General features: G+C 35.8%; 1 protein-coding gene across 3 annotated transcripts in view; it reads left to right on the top strand.

The window, feature by feature from the left end:
• dve (SATB1_N and homeodomain domain-containing protein dve) overlaps nt 1-15238 on the top strand; it is a 93130-nt gene that overhangs the window by 47424 nt on the left and 30468 nt on the right. For all 3 annotated transcript variants that reach the window (XM_028308519.1, XM_028308518.1, XM_028308520.1), the window contains exon 2: nt 1297-1468. In XM_028308519.1, the coding sequence (XP_028164320.1) occupies nt 1297-1468 (172 nt within the window). The remainder of the gene's footprint in view (nt 1-1296; nt 1469-15238) is intronic.

The following is a 15238-nucleotide window of genomic DNA, read 5'->3' as shown; positions in this document are numbered from 1 at the left end:
GTGAGGTAGGCCTCACTACATACAAACACAGATCATCCAAGTTTGTCAATCATCAGTCCATATAGACGTTACGTGGATTAAATCCCAACTAGGCTGCCTGCACCGCTAGCTTTATCGCGCCATGTAAAACCTGTATTTACATAAGAATTGGTTCTAGAGCAATAAAATTCTAATCCCTTATTCAGTTACTTTAATTGTATGGCTTCCTTTGTGTATGGTATGGACGTGGTCCACATAATAAATAGATAATGCGTTTGATGCATTTATGGCTTTGTGTGGAATTGCCATATTTTAACCTGTCTAAGGCTGAGTTGCACCACCTAACTTTAACGGTAACTATGACGATAACTGGTGCATTTTGTATGGAGTTTGACAGATTTTTGACGTTTGCCAAAGTTAAAGTAAGATGGTGCAACCCAGCCTTATTGTTTAACTATTAGTTATTCTACGATTGTGTATTAGTTAGTGATGTTTTGAATACCTTAAAGAAAAACTCATGCTCTAACGAGTGGATTATTGTGTCTAGTATTATTTATTAGATACTAGATGACATCGGCGTTTACTTTTGCGGGCTTAGTATGTTCTTTTGAGTTTTTTTTAGAATCCCCTTATTATTAAGCAATACCTAAATTAGAGAAGCAAGTTCAATGTAGTTCTTTTCCCTATCTTAAAATTGCAAGTTCAAATGCCGCTCGCTATCTAACCGGCTCTATCTAAGAATTGAACTTGGAACCAAAACTCATATCACGTTAGTAAGGCATACTTTACTGGTTCTATATCAGAGGAGTGTTCTTTTCAAAGGCATAATATTAATATGAGAATGTATTATTGTGAATAGTGTAATATCTTAACCAGGAAGCTTTCCGTTCAAGTTCAAAAAATTTAGAACGTGTTTATTTATTACATTCACCATCTTAGGCTGGGTTGCACTAACTTATTTTAACTTTGAAAAACGTCAGAAATCTGTCAAACTCCATACAAAAAACACCGGTTATCGTTAAAGTTACGGTCAAAGTTAGGTTGTGCAACTTAGCCTTAGAGTCTCCGCTGACTACAGACTTTTTCGGTCGATAGTTTGACAGTATGAAAGTACGAAGGCGTCGTTAGAAAGTCAGTATAGTGTTGCTCATAGAGTGGCAAAAAAAATGAATGATCATAGTGTAACTACTGATTTGTATTTTTCATTACGTCGCCCAATGACAGATTTTCTTTCTCCCGGGACTTGCCTTCACTGATTCTACTAATGTGAATGTGATAAGATAATTTTCCTTCTTAAAACTCCCTTTCTTCTTCCAGAACTATTCTTCTGAGCTGCGTCGAAGCAAGACGCCTCCCCGCCGGTCGCCGGAGGAGAGGGCCGTACCTCGGCCGCCGTCCGCGCCGGTCCACCACGAGAGGGCGCCTCACACGCCGCACCTCTCGCCGAAGAAGGAGGCCTTCAACAACCTCCTCAATAAAGGCATCACCGGTGAGTACTGGCTGATTTTTTCACGACTGCATTTTGATGAGAGAAATTTAGAAGATATTTGAATTCCAAATTCAAATCACATATTTTTTATTTTACTAACATAGTTTTAACTTACATTGTCACTATTGGACCCTGGTTCGAAATAAACGTATTTTTTTTTTGTAAATCTTATTACGGGCCGGCCAATATTTTTTAAACATTTGACTTCCGAATCATATTACGAGCTTTCGTAAATCACACGAGTCCCTAAACAAATAAAAGCATGTTGACGCTAAATTAATTCCAGACTAATATTGATAAGACATTGGATAAAGAAATAACTAATTCGGACTGCTAAATTCTCAGAACAATGACGTCTTAGGGAATCGTGCATCCGGAACTTAAACAAGATAATTTTTATATTAAAAGTTTCTTATAACGACAGACATATAAATCTGATAACACTACTTTTCATATGTTTTATGCTTAGATTAAAACTGAAAACACGTTTCCTTCAGTAATAAAAATGTAATACTAAAATGTTTTTCACATTGACATATGATTTTGTATGCCGCATTAACTGTCCTTGTTTCACTAATACGTCGTTATCTAATTAATTTTATTGGACACCATGCAACATTAACAAAACAGTAGACAATCTATTAACAACACATAAAACCGTTTATTTTCAATCAAATCGCGGCAAAAACGCGCCGCTCCGGTCCGGTACAGTCGCGGCAACAAGTCCGAATTATTCGAAGTCACGCGCGGCCCCTCGCTCGCGCCCTTTTGTCTACGGCTCATCTCCGTAATCTGATGCCATAATTGATTTACCGATATCTCCGCGGCGTAGGTTATGTACGCACTTAGTGATGCGAGACGTTCAGTTGAATCTGAGTACCATTTTGCTGATCCAAAACTGCCATAAATGTCATTTATTTTTTGTAATTTTAGGCTTTCAATAAGCACTTTTACATGTCCTAATTAAACCCTACCCCTTGTGCAAGGAGGTTTAGTACGAGCACAATTAATGCTGGCAAGTTTTTTGCGTATTACAATTTCACAAATGCCTCTGATTAAAAAAACTAGTCTGCAAATCTCATGACAAAAAATAAATTCATTGCAGTTGTCAGTATCGCTCGTATAGCGCGGTTGAACCGCCATCTATGTAGCATAATACGCCGCTTATATGAATGAAATCAATTTAAAAATAAATTGTCCAACTCCACGCCATGTTACTAAAATCGCGCGCAATTATCATCAAAGTGTGCAAGATCTTTACACCTAAGCAGTATCTTTTGGATTCGAAGATAAAACGACGATTATTATAGCAATAAAACGAGTTAATTGATTCTGAACTCATTTAATGAGTGTCTAAAGACCGGCCGCATACATAATTCGCTTGAAATTATGAATGTACTGTGGTTGTATTCAATAAAGCATTGGTTTTGTTACTTTATTGCCGGCTCGAGTAATAATTTTGTATTTACTGTCATTTCATTTGACACTTTTCTTTGTTGACATTCCACACGTAACGGGGTGAGTGATAATAAAATTCTAACTAATTTTGAAATGGATTGTAGACTGAATCTAAAGAAAATCACAAACATGCTGTATAAAAAATGGCGGGAAAAAGCGTCGTCGTTAATGCAGCTACTTTTGCATTACATGAACCTGTTACTACGCTACTACAACTAGTGTTTTAATGCAAGGATTAATTCTGCACTTTCCAATAGTAAATGTACTTTAAAATTACTATAACACGAAGTGGAAACTCATGGTCGATTTTTCATTAATGAAATAATTGTTAGGGCTGGCAATTTTTACTGAAGATTTAAAAAATCGAAATGAGAATATCTGCGGAAAGTTTTATTCTTCTGCTTACTCAAATAAGTGTCTTACGCATTGGGTGTGATCTGTCGCAAAATTGATAAGATCAACCCGCTTAAAAGTGTAAAGCTTTTTTCCTATTCCATGCATTATTCCTAAGTTCCAAAGTTACTAAAATAATCAATGTTAAATTGATATTTTTGGTGTTATCTTTGTATCTGATCAGAGCTTGCAGTGCCTCAAATAATTTAGTCCAATAAAAACACAATTATTACGAGTAGATATTTATAGATGCGTTCGGCTTTGAGTCCAATTAATCCTAAATCCCCTGTACTCTAATGAATGGGACCCTAAATCCGCGCACCTAATTTCACGACCAGTTTATCTTTGAATCGGTATCCAGCTATCGGCTTCCCATAGACTATAATACCGCGTTTATGCCCTCCGTAATAATTTCCCATTCATTCTGTTCTCTTTATGAATCATAATCTCTAAATCTCTGCCGGTCGTGCGTCCTCGTCTTACGCGGGGGAATGTACATAATGGTGTCCCGGTCTGATTCTTTTAACCCTTGTACTAATCCGGGACGTCCCGTCTGGCGTAAGCCGTGCGCAATGTCGCTATAGATGCAACGCCGGTGTGTGAGTGAAAGCGTATTGAGTTTAAAATAATTGTTTGTTTTTGCGTTGTTTGTTTTTTTATTATTATTATGAACTTGAAATGTATATTGAACTGGATAGAGTATGCTATACCAACCAACTATGATATACTTACCTAGTTGAGTTTATAAAAATTTGATATTCTTTTTCACCTAAGTGCTCATACTTAGAGTATTAAGGGTCGTTTGGTTGGTGAGTTAGTGCTAACTGTCTAATCCAGCCGGTATAAATCAGTATTAATTTGAACCTCCCCTATATCTTTAAGATGGCGTATTCAAAGGCGAGCACATGAGTTTAAGTAATTTTCTTCTTGGAAAGCTTGTTTATCTGTTTTTGTAGTTTAAATGGAATTTATTTTAAGCACTTTATTCAAGAAGCAAAAATCAAGGTCATTCTTGTGAAACTGCTCCATTCAAAGGACCCCCAATTATTTCACTACATAGACCCCTTGGATCTCATTTCATGGGGTCGACAACTATGGTATCAAAATGGAAAAAATGCGTAAAGTAGGTAATACACTTTATTCATTAAAACGAAACTTGCGTCTTTAAAACGCAAGTAGGTATTAATTGAATCAACAAGCTCTATCTTAGAACACATCAGGTGTGATTGAGGTCAAAATGGAAGCTCTATATTACATAAAAAAAAACATGAGCATAACTTGTACTTAACACTACTCCTTACATCGGTGAGCGTACTGTACCTACTTCAAACGCTATTAGCTTAGCCCTTTCTTCGGCAGGACTTAGGCCCAGGGTACACCGGTGAGCGCGCACGCCTAATCGGTCGTTATAAATCATTATTAATTTGAACCGATCTGCCGATTAGCCGTTGCACAATGCGCGACGGATTACGGACGACGTCGAAGATATATCTTTTTGTCAATTCGTACCTGGGTACCGTCAGCATACGCAGGTCAAAGCGGGTATGGTGAAATAAATGTTTTAATTGTTTACCTTAGGGCTGCTTTGAATCGTCGGGTATCTTTTAACTGAAGTATAAAATTGACATTTTGTCAAACTGTCCATATGCCAAACTTATTCTTCAGCTAAGAACAGTTAACTGGCGATTGAAAAATCAGCCCTTAACGGTACAGAGGGCCTAGTGTGAGTTTTCATCAAACGCGCTCACCAGTGAGCGCGTCAAAAAATGACATTAAATGTATGACAGATTGTACAGCGCCCCTAGCGGGAATCGTTCAAAAACTAAAATGTTCATACATTTTTTAAACGCGCTCACTCTCAGCCTCAGCCCACGAATAGTTTAATTCAATGCTTACATTTTTTATGACTGGTTACTTCAACAGCCTTATTGTGTCTGAAGATGGACACAAGAATCTTCTAATTTACTATATTGATATATTACTTTGAGATTCTTAGCCATTATCTTCCAAATATTGCCATCATCGGCATGAGTATACTTATTTCGCATCAAAATGACGCAAGTTAAGAATAATATAACAATTTATTATCTACCGAGTTAATTTTAAACCATTTTTAAATTGATGTCATTTTATCTTAAACGTTGTAATTATAGTTATAGTCATTGTGTTTGATAATAATGCGTGTTTGTTTTATTAATCTCAACTCAAACCGACGTCAAATACCCATCAACAATAATAATGACCCATCACATTTTTTTAAAACTTGAATACTTAGGTAGTTTTTATTTTACCCATCGTTCGTTTCAGCCAAATGACGTCCACTGCTGGACAAAGGCCTCCCCCAAGGTTTTCCACAATGAACGGTCCTGCGCTGCCCGCATCCAGTTTTTATTTTACCCATATTTAATGTTTAAAATAATCATGGAGTTAAGTTTAAAAAAACCACCCTTACTAATTAGAAGTCCAGTAAAAACATAGATTTTCTTTAAAATTACAAAACAAAACTTTCAGTATAAAATTTTTAAAGTTTACCTTTTCCGTGCTGACTCTACGTTATACGAATAAGCCGGTTTTATATAGATAAGCCGATTTATGTTTTTTATTGTGTCGTATTATTTTTTATTCTGTGCGTAAGACATAACCTAAATAGTAAAGCATAGTTTTATTGCCAAAATCAACGGTAGTTTCTAAAAGCTGAATGTAAATAACCTTATAATGTACCAACTTATCGTGGCTATGGCCGATTAAATACTAATATTTGGTTAGCAGCAGATAAAGTTTACACTAAAATTACAATATATCATATTTCCAATTTGATTAAAACAGTCGATGTTTTATTAGATGGTCATTTAAATTTGTCAGATTAACATTCAAATCACATGATTACGAAAAGTGTTTGGATTCCTTTATTTTTTTGAGCGAACAAAAACTAATGCTTTTTGTGTCAAAAGCAACTGAGTTTACTAGCGGACAAACCAGATTTGACGAAACTATGTTTTCTGTTTTATTTACTGAATCCGAAAACACAAATATTATTTTCAAAAAATAATATAAAAGAAGTTGTAAACTGGTGCAAAACAATTAAAAGGTAAATAAAAAAAACAATTGCCGTATTCAAAATCAGAGCAGAAATGGCGCGAAAAAATTCGAATTTCGAACTTGCAATGCTTACGTCACGGGTGCCAAGTTCGCGCGTGCTACAATAAACCCGAGCACACACGGCCGCGCGGGGTAGTTCGGCTTTATCTCCGGGCGACACGGGGCTGATCCGGCCCGGATGATCCGGATGAGCGCGCGATCCCGCGCCCCTGTGTGAGTACGTGTGTTGCTATTGATTTAATTGCGTTCGCATTTTCATTTACTTTTTTCCTTTTGATAAATTTAATTTATTTTTTGTGTCGCATTTTTTCATTTATAATTTTATTGAATAGTGAAACTGGACAAGTGAATAAGTTTTCATAGCCACACAAATGAAAATTAATCGTAACGTATTTAACTAAGGCGTCGCTTCGAGAAATCTACGATCGAATATTGCTACCTACTTGTGATATTTATAAGGAAATTTTGAAATCTGTAAAATTTTAATATTTTGGTAATCTCCGTTTAGTAGCACCTAGAAACTAATTTGCTTAGTTACTTAACCCAGCGTTTTTGTCCACCTTGAACCCATCCATCAATAACTGTTTCAGTACACGTAGGGATATTTCACTGCCATAATATTCTCGACCTCGCGCAGATCCAGATCCGCCGGACGAGTAATCCGGCTTAGGACTGATCCGGGTACCTGCGGGTGTGGTAGATGTATTGTGTGTCTAGCGCCTTCCAGGGTAAGCAGATTTCACTCTCGTACGTAACTAAACTTAAGTCGAAGGTGGAATTCAAGAAAAACCTATGTCAGTGTATTGCGATTATTTGATGTAAAAATTTGAACTTGGATTGTCTAAATCCCTTATAAAATATGGCGATAGATTTGAAATTTCGAAGATGTAATCTCAAATTTCTAATCTGCAATTTTTAACGGAATCCTAACGCGATAACCTTAACCCAACTCAGCAATAAACTGCGATTAAAATCTACAGTCGATTAGAATGATAGTATATTTGTCCAGCATTAGAGAAAACGAGTCCATAATGACGCAATGACCACTAAACATCAATTTGGTGAATGTGAATGACTGGGTGGTCACCACTTTAAATTCATGATGCTACTGGTCAATGTTTATATTAGAAACATGTTTCGAAAATTATCGTTTGATTAACGTATGGGTATCACATTTTTAGCTTGATACAGAGATTTCCAATCTAATTTTAAATTACACAATTTTAATTCTTAAACAATACCTAAATAAGGACATGTCGCAGAACTTTCCAAATTAAAAATGACATGTAGTCATTTCCCTATCATAAAATTATGATAATTTCGTTCGTCTAATACCTAATTTACGCACACGCAAAATATTTTTTGCATCGTTAAGGGGTATTAAAGAGATGAGATTTATTAGAAGCCGCGTCATATTTAGGCAAATCTACCTTATGTGATTTGTGATTAAACTCTTTGGTAAAAATAGGACAAAATCTAGCCATCCAAAAAAGGGAATTTATAAGACTGTCGTCTTCTAACCGAAATGCTGAAAGTACTTGAGCGCCCCTAACAAAGCGCCGAGGAGAGGGCTATGTTCGTACGTAGTTACACACACACGCGCGTCTAAGTAAGCTCCCGATCCGGATAAGTCCAGATTAGGCGCCAGCGGCTGCCCACCGTCCGGATACATCTCCTGGGAGATTATTGCAATCCGGATTTTGTTGAATAACTCGCCGGGGATTCATGTTATAACGGGTGTCCTGGTTATGTTTTGGTCTAATATACTGTACATTTAAGCTTAAATCTCTATCAATCCTACTACTTAGCTTACTGTAGCACAAAAGTTTTCTTTTTTCTCTGCCTCGCAAAAAATATGTTTACAGTAATTTATTTAAACAACAGAATTATTATACCTATTGGTTGATTATTAGGTAGCTCTGATTTTGGTGAAAAAGCTTATAAAGCTCCTTAAACGAAATAAACTTTTAAATTGTATTTTATTATCAGTATGTTTTTTTAATTGCAACTGCATTAGGTATGTCTTATATTGTTAACTTATTAGGATCGATAATTAATTAACAAAGTGCATAACAAAGACTCTCCTTTATAATCTCAGACTAACGACAATAGTGAGTAGAGAGCTTTTTAATAAGGTGCTCTGTAGTGAGCATCAAAGGTTAAAATAAAATGCTTCTGATTTTAATCATTTCGATATTTGACTACGTCACGCGCTGCGGGAAGCGGGGGGCGGTCCATCAATCACTTGAAGATAATCCTCCTAAGACTCGCGCGGCTTAGCGAAGACGCACACTCACAAGCACTGCACTATCAAAAACGTGCAATTAAAAATCACTCTTTTATAAAGACGCGTAGAGCATTCAATAAAAAATCAACTCAGTTCTGTGTGCGTATCATAATGCAAATCTTTTATGATTATTCTTTTGTGTTGGACTTTAATACGTTTTGCTGTTGTGTGCGCCAGTGTCGTATGTTACGGTGTGTGTATTTAATCTGTCGGCAACAACAGAGAGAGAGGCAATCAGCTGAGCCTCTGATCAATCGATAAAAAATCGAGCCGGGCGAGTCATGTGGACAAATAAGCGTGGCCGGTGCACACTGGCGGATGATCCGCACCATTTGTCAAGATTAGGCTTATGGGCGGTGGCGAGCGGATTGTCGTGCGTGTACTCTTGAGGCGAGTGAGCACCCGCCTTTATAGAGGTAAGAATTATATCGCGATTCTGAATTTAAATAAAACTGGCTGGAAAAATAATATAATATATAAATATATATAATAGTAAAATAACCGTTGGTAAATAGCTTTTGAGCTTATCATTTGAATACCGAATAGATAAGTGTTGCATTAGATCGAGTAGTAGAAATTAACTATTGAACATCACAGTACCTACCTACATTAATTAAAATTTATCTGTGATTTGGTTGATCAATTATTTTTATTTGTCTAATATTACCTACCTACTTTTCATGATCTTTCCAATTAAATATTATAAACTTTTTTATCAATACCCTGTTATTGTTAAATTCGTTCGCATTTCGCCACAAAAACAAAGATAGAGCCTTTATTTTCTAGTACCTAAAGACATTTTTAGCTCGCCAACCTCTTGCACAATTCCCCTTGTCATAATTTAGGGTACAATAAACATAGATATTGTTTGAAGTGGGAGTAAAAACCTTAGAAGTGAGTAAGGGTCTTGGCCTAATCGCCCCGTCTGGCTTACGGAACCCGCCCTTAACAAAATCTTAATCCCTACAAAGGGTTAGTAATATTATCTTATTACACTCGCAAGAAATAAGCCCTTAATTCGAGCTCCCTTTATAAAATACGGCGTAACGAAGACATCTCCATTGTGTTTTGCTGTTTATGGCGATACATTTTTATCTTCAAACGTCTTTAGAATTCTGGCATAAAATATGAGGGATTTTTAATACTTTACAACAATGAAAATGTATGAGTTTTATCTATGAGCACGAAGCAGTCCATAATAACCAAGTTCGAATAATATCCTAAATAATGTAGGTAATTAATTAGAATATAATATCACACCGACCAACGTCACATTTAAGTATTTGGCGAATGAAACCGCTAACGATAAAAGTAATTATAGTAATTTATTTTTGCAACTTTCACAAAATTCTTAAAACTTTTTATTTTATAGCCTTGAAAACTAAGTAAGTTCTCAATTGATAGAGCAATACTAGTTGTTCAATTAAGTAGTGACGTCATAGGTTACTTTTTCCCTACAAAAGCTATGGTAGAGTCGCGTAAAAAGTATGTCAATTGACTAATAAAATATGTCAAGTATCCTATTACCGTTTCATACGAAACAAAATCAAAGGATTAAATTGCAGACTTAGAATCAGACGGGTTATCCAGACAGACGAAAGCAGCTGTCCGCTTGTCCGTGACGTCACACACATAAATTTAGCTTCAATCGCGCTTCAAACCCATTAATCGCGGATTCAGTTTGGACGCACCTTTAATGTATGCTCGCGCTTAGGGCCGGCTGAGGAGACTCTGAATTAAATATTTATTTGCCAGACTGAAACGGGTCGTGCATAAGTATTACAGAACTAAGATGGAGGCTTTTGGTATCTTAAATGTCGATATGTATTTAGAATTGTTTTATTACGGAACAGAATTTATTATTGAGATTGAATCGAGTTTTGAGTGTTAAATGCGATAAAATTATACCTACTTGTTTCAGAATTTCATGGTCACTATAACAATTAATTTAATTACGTACGACGATACACGTGTATTTTTTAGGGACACAGAGGTGTTTCAGTTTAAAAAATATATCATTTTTCACATACTTAACAAACAATCAAAACGTTATATTTCTCAAAATTAACATTTGATGTATAAAATACGTAAGATTTTATTCAAAATGACCAAAATTTTAATCCTGGCAACCCTAAATCTAAATCCACGTCTACACACACAAGCCGGACTACAAGCTCTGCCGGTGTATCTCCTGAGATCTGATAAGATTCAAATAAGGGATTAGAGCAGGACAGCGCGAGGATTTGCGCTCAACACGTATGCGTGCGAGCGGGATGGCCGACGGGATTATCTGACGGACCGCGCGTATATGCAGTTATAAAGATCTGACTTCTGTGACGGTTACGTTCGGAACGTTATAAACTCACAGTTGTATAAACGGCTTAAAAGAAAAACAAAAGAAAATCGGGTTTTTAAAACTCGAAGCTGTCTTGACAACGCTCAACTTTTTTTCACATAAAAATGGCGGTTCTTTTCGTTCTCATTTTGCTGTCGTCGATCAGTGTTTATAAAGTTGCCTACGGTGGTGGAACGATTAGTCAAATTGATCGAAATTGCCATTATTCGCATATTTTTAGCGGAGATATCGCGCGAGAACTATCTCAAGGATCATACTAATAGCTATCACAAAATTATTGCAAGATTATGGGCTGTAAATGCTTTTCTCACATAAACTTTTTTCTCTCAATTACATAAATTCGTAAGTCATTTATTAAATGCCTTTTATTAAAAAATAGACGACATTTTATTTCACTTAACACTTATTCGGGCTTTAGAGACATTCTTTATATTCACTACCATTAATAAAACCTTTAAAATATCTTAGCCTTGCCAAAAACAACTATTCCAGCGCACTTGAACAAATAATATCAGCATGAAAGGTGTGGTACCTATTTTATATGCGGGATTACCGTAAGACGGGATGAACGAAATCCTGCAATCCGGTATAGCCACATGCCGGCCTTTTTCAGGATTTTCTCTCACGTCCCTTTTACGACATACATTTTTTGTTTACAATTCGGCCTACGTGATTTGTGCGAAAATGAATACAAAGTTAATCTGACGTTTTTAAAAGAAAAATCTGGTATTATGCATTGAAAGTCTTTCGATGAAAAAGCAAATAACGATAATTTTATGCCGCACTAATTTTAAATCCCCATTTCAGCCTTTTGGTAAATTCGTTGTTTTTCACAAATAACTGCATGCATATTATTTATTATGTTTTATGACTCGTAATATGTAATTCTTAAAAAAATTAACATGAAGCATGCAGAATGTTTTGCTTAGCATTTTTTTTAATGAAATTTCACATTTCCTATATTAAGCCGTACCCCACCAGGTTAAGGCACCGCATGCGATACGCACAGATTACGTCAATGCATACAAAAGTACTATCCCAATCAGCGTCGGAGTTTACATTTTTTATCCTTTTCCATTCCGCCGCACTAATCCGTTCAGCTTATCTCCGGCTTGCACTAGAAAGCTGCGAGATTAATGCCTCCAACCTAATGTGGACTGAAGTGCTCGTTATGAAGGTCGAAGGTCGCGTGCAGACGAATAGTAAGGGTGAATGTGGTAGTCAATGAACTTGGTTGTAACCGCGACCTACGCCAGGGGTTGGGCCATTGATGCGTTGTCCTTACATTCACGGGTGATTCTTCCCTTGATTTTTTTAGTATTACAGTGCTGATTCTTTTTTTAAATTCTTAATGATGGGTGATTCTTCGCTTTTTTAATCGGTTGAGATTTGAGTGTTAAGAATCGCTTCCACAAGTTGAGATTGGATTTTTGTGCGCTTTTAAGCACTGAATTACGAAAGCTTATCATTAGTAAGATGATCTACGGTGGGGGGGGGGGGGGTTTAAATTGCTTTTTTAGATTGCATTTTTAATTATCTCCGATTTTGGGATTAGATAAAAAAAAATGCCATTTCTTTACATTATTTCCATTGGCTAAAAATCCATGATTAATTTTTCGCTATTTTTTAAGTCTCAAAATTAGTACTCAGTATAGTATAGTAAATAGATTATGCGATTTTATTTGTAAGGGTTGTCACAATTAGTATTCATTCACGGCATTGTGCACAACAAACGATTTTGGTAATCTTTTTAGCGGCTTTTTATACGTGTGCGGATTATCGGACGGAGGGGGTCAATTCCTGTTTCTAGAGGGGGAAAACTGGCCATTGCAAAGCAAAAAAAGTTGCGCAAAAGTAGGTAGGTAGGTACATATGCAGGGAATGTACTTTGTACCGTGAGTAAAGTCTTAGTTTAAAAGGATGCCAAAGATTTAAATGTCACCCAACCAAGGCTGAGTTGCACCATCTTACTTTATTATTCGCATGAAGTGAAAAAAAAGTAAGCTATCTTCGTCTTGGGCACATTAAATCCCATTGAATTTAGGATTTTCAGTTTTAAACTAACTATTCGGGAGTTTCAGTTAACCCTAAAATCTTTCATTACGCTCGGGTATAAAAAGTTCTTATATCTATTTAATTTTACCCTTCTAACAAAAAACTTTTTTAAACAAAAAGATCCTGGCCACTCACAAACAGCAACTGAAACGTTTATCCTGTTCATTTACGTATGCGATTTAATCCAAAGCGTTGATATACGAACGTATCCGTCGCATATCCGTCTGGTCGCTCGTTAGGTCGGATATAAATATTTTATTTCGGATAAAGCCCTGCCGGCGAATAATCCACGCGTACTACAAAAAGAGATAAGCCCGTAGTACGATTAACTGACGAGTTTTTATACGATTTCATATTTTGTTGTTACACGGGTCGTATGTTGGTTATGATTTAAATGCTGTATGGACAGTTTCACAGTTTTGTTTTTTTAAACAAATTGTTATTTTGGTGTCACATGCGTTTTAGTTCATCCAACCGTTTATGGAAAGAGTGGAATCGAGGTAATATCTATCTTTATGCATACGAAGGTACCATTACTAGATTATTGAACTAGAGGGGTCACCTCTAGTTCAATAGAAAATTTGTCTCTTTGTAACTGAGTTGTAACAAGAAGAGTATAAATGTCACACGTGTATAACCTCATTCCCTCAATGTTATTGTGTAATGGTGGGTGTGTAGTACTCTATATCCATTGACAATATTTCTGGATACTGGATTATGAAAGTGTAGCCATATGAGAGGAAAGAATTACAGATATGTAAATAAATCTATCTTATTGCATAGTCAATTGTGGTGAACCTGCTCCTAGCACAAGCCAACTGGATTCTGTCTAGGGGTTAATAGGTATACAGGGTGTTAGGTAAATGGGTATATGAGCCGACACTAGCCCATGTTAACATGGGCATATAAATGGTATAGTGAAGTCAGAAATTTGAAATTATCATTTTATTTTTTTTATTTTCATACCAAATAAATTTTGTAAAATTCGATTTGTATGAAAATTAAAATAATTAAAATGAAGATATACATTTTCTGACTTNTGGTATAGTGAAGTCAGAAATTTGAAATTATCATTTTATTTTTTTTATTTTCATACCAAATAAATTTTGTAAAATTCGATTTGTATGAAAATTAAAATAATTAAAATGAAGATATACATTTTCTGACTTCACCATACCATTTATATGCCCATGTTAACATGGGCTAGTGTCGGCTCATATACCCATTTACCTAACACCCTGTATATTAATAATTTGTAGTCTTTACAAAAATCGCGTGAGGCTTGAGCCCACTGTCTGGCATTAAAGTACGGCGCGCAAACCACAAGGCCAGGCTCTGAACAATTTTCAGCACAAACTTTCATATTTCCAGCAAAACATTATGGATAAGAAACCCGAAACTCATCACATTAATTACAATCCTTACCGTTCCACAGATAAACGAAGCCAGAAATATGGTTGTAATTACGCAACCTTTTCACCCGCGAAATATTTGCTTTTTGTTTGCTCCCGTTTGATGTATACGATTTATCCAATAAGGTTAATGCTACGAACGTACCCTCCAGGATACGGGACTCCTTTGACATATTGTATTAACCCCCGTGATAAACATGTACTAACAAATGTGTTGTGGAAGCCGAAACGGCGAGGAGGTGAAGGAAGACACCTAGATGATATCAACCGTAGTGAAGTAATACGGTTGATAGATCAAATCAGATCAACTGAAGTGGTAACTCGGCAGATATTCGAAAAAAAAAAAGTCAAATATTAACTTCTCTATTTTTTTTTGTTGACAAAAATGTTATGAAAGTTATTTTTTAAAGTTTGTATTTTTATGTAATTCTTATTATTATAACCGTGTCGTAATTTTTTATTTACATATTTGAAAATCATCAATGAAATCAAGAAAAGTATAATGCAAAATGAGACAGCTCTTTTAAAGATACGTTTTCTATATCATAATCACATCGACTAAGAAATTAATAGATAAATAATTAATAAATTCAATTGCTAAAAACCTCTCATAGAGCCGGATGCATTTTACCAATCACCAAAAATCGGAAGCGTATCATTATTTTAATCTAAAGGCAATCTCATTCCAATAGCAATTACCGACACTTATT

The sequence above is a fragment of the Ostrinia furnacalis genome, unplaced genomic scaffold (genome assembly GCF_004193835.3).
Source record: "Ostrinia furnacalis isolate ACB-3 unplaced genomic scaffold, ASM419383v2 OfSCF2422, whole genome shotgun sequence".
Taxonomy (NCBI): domain Eukaryota; kingdom Metazoa; phylum Arthropoda; class Insecta; order Lepidoptera; family Crambidae; genus Ostrinia; species Ostrinia furnacalis.
The sequence above is the reverse complement of the archived record's forward strand: the minus strand, read 5'-3'. Positions and strand labels throughout refer to the sequence as shown.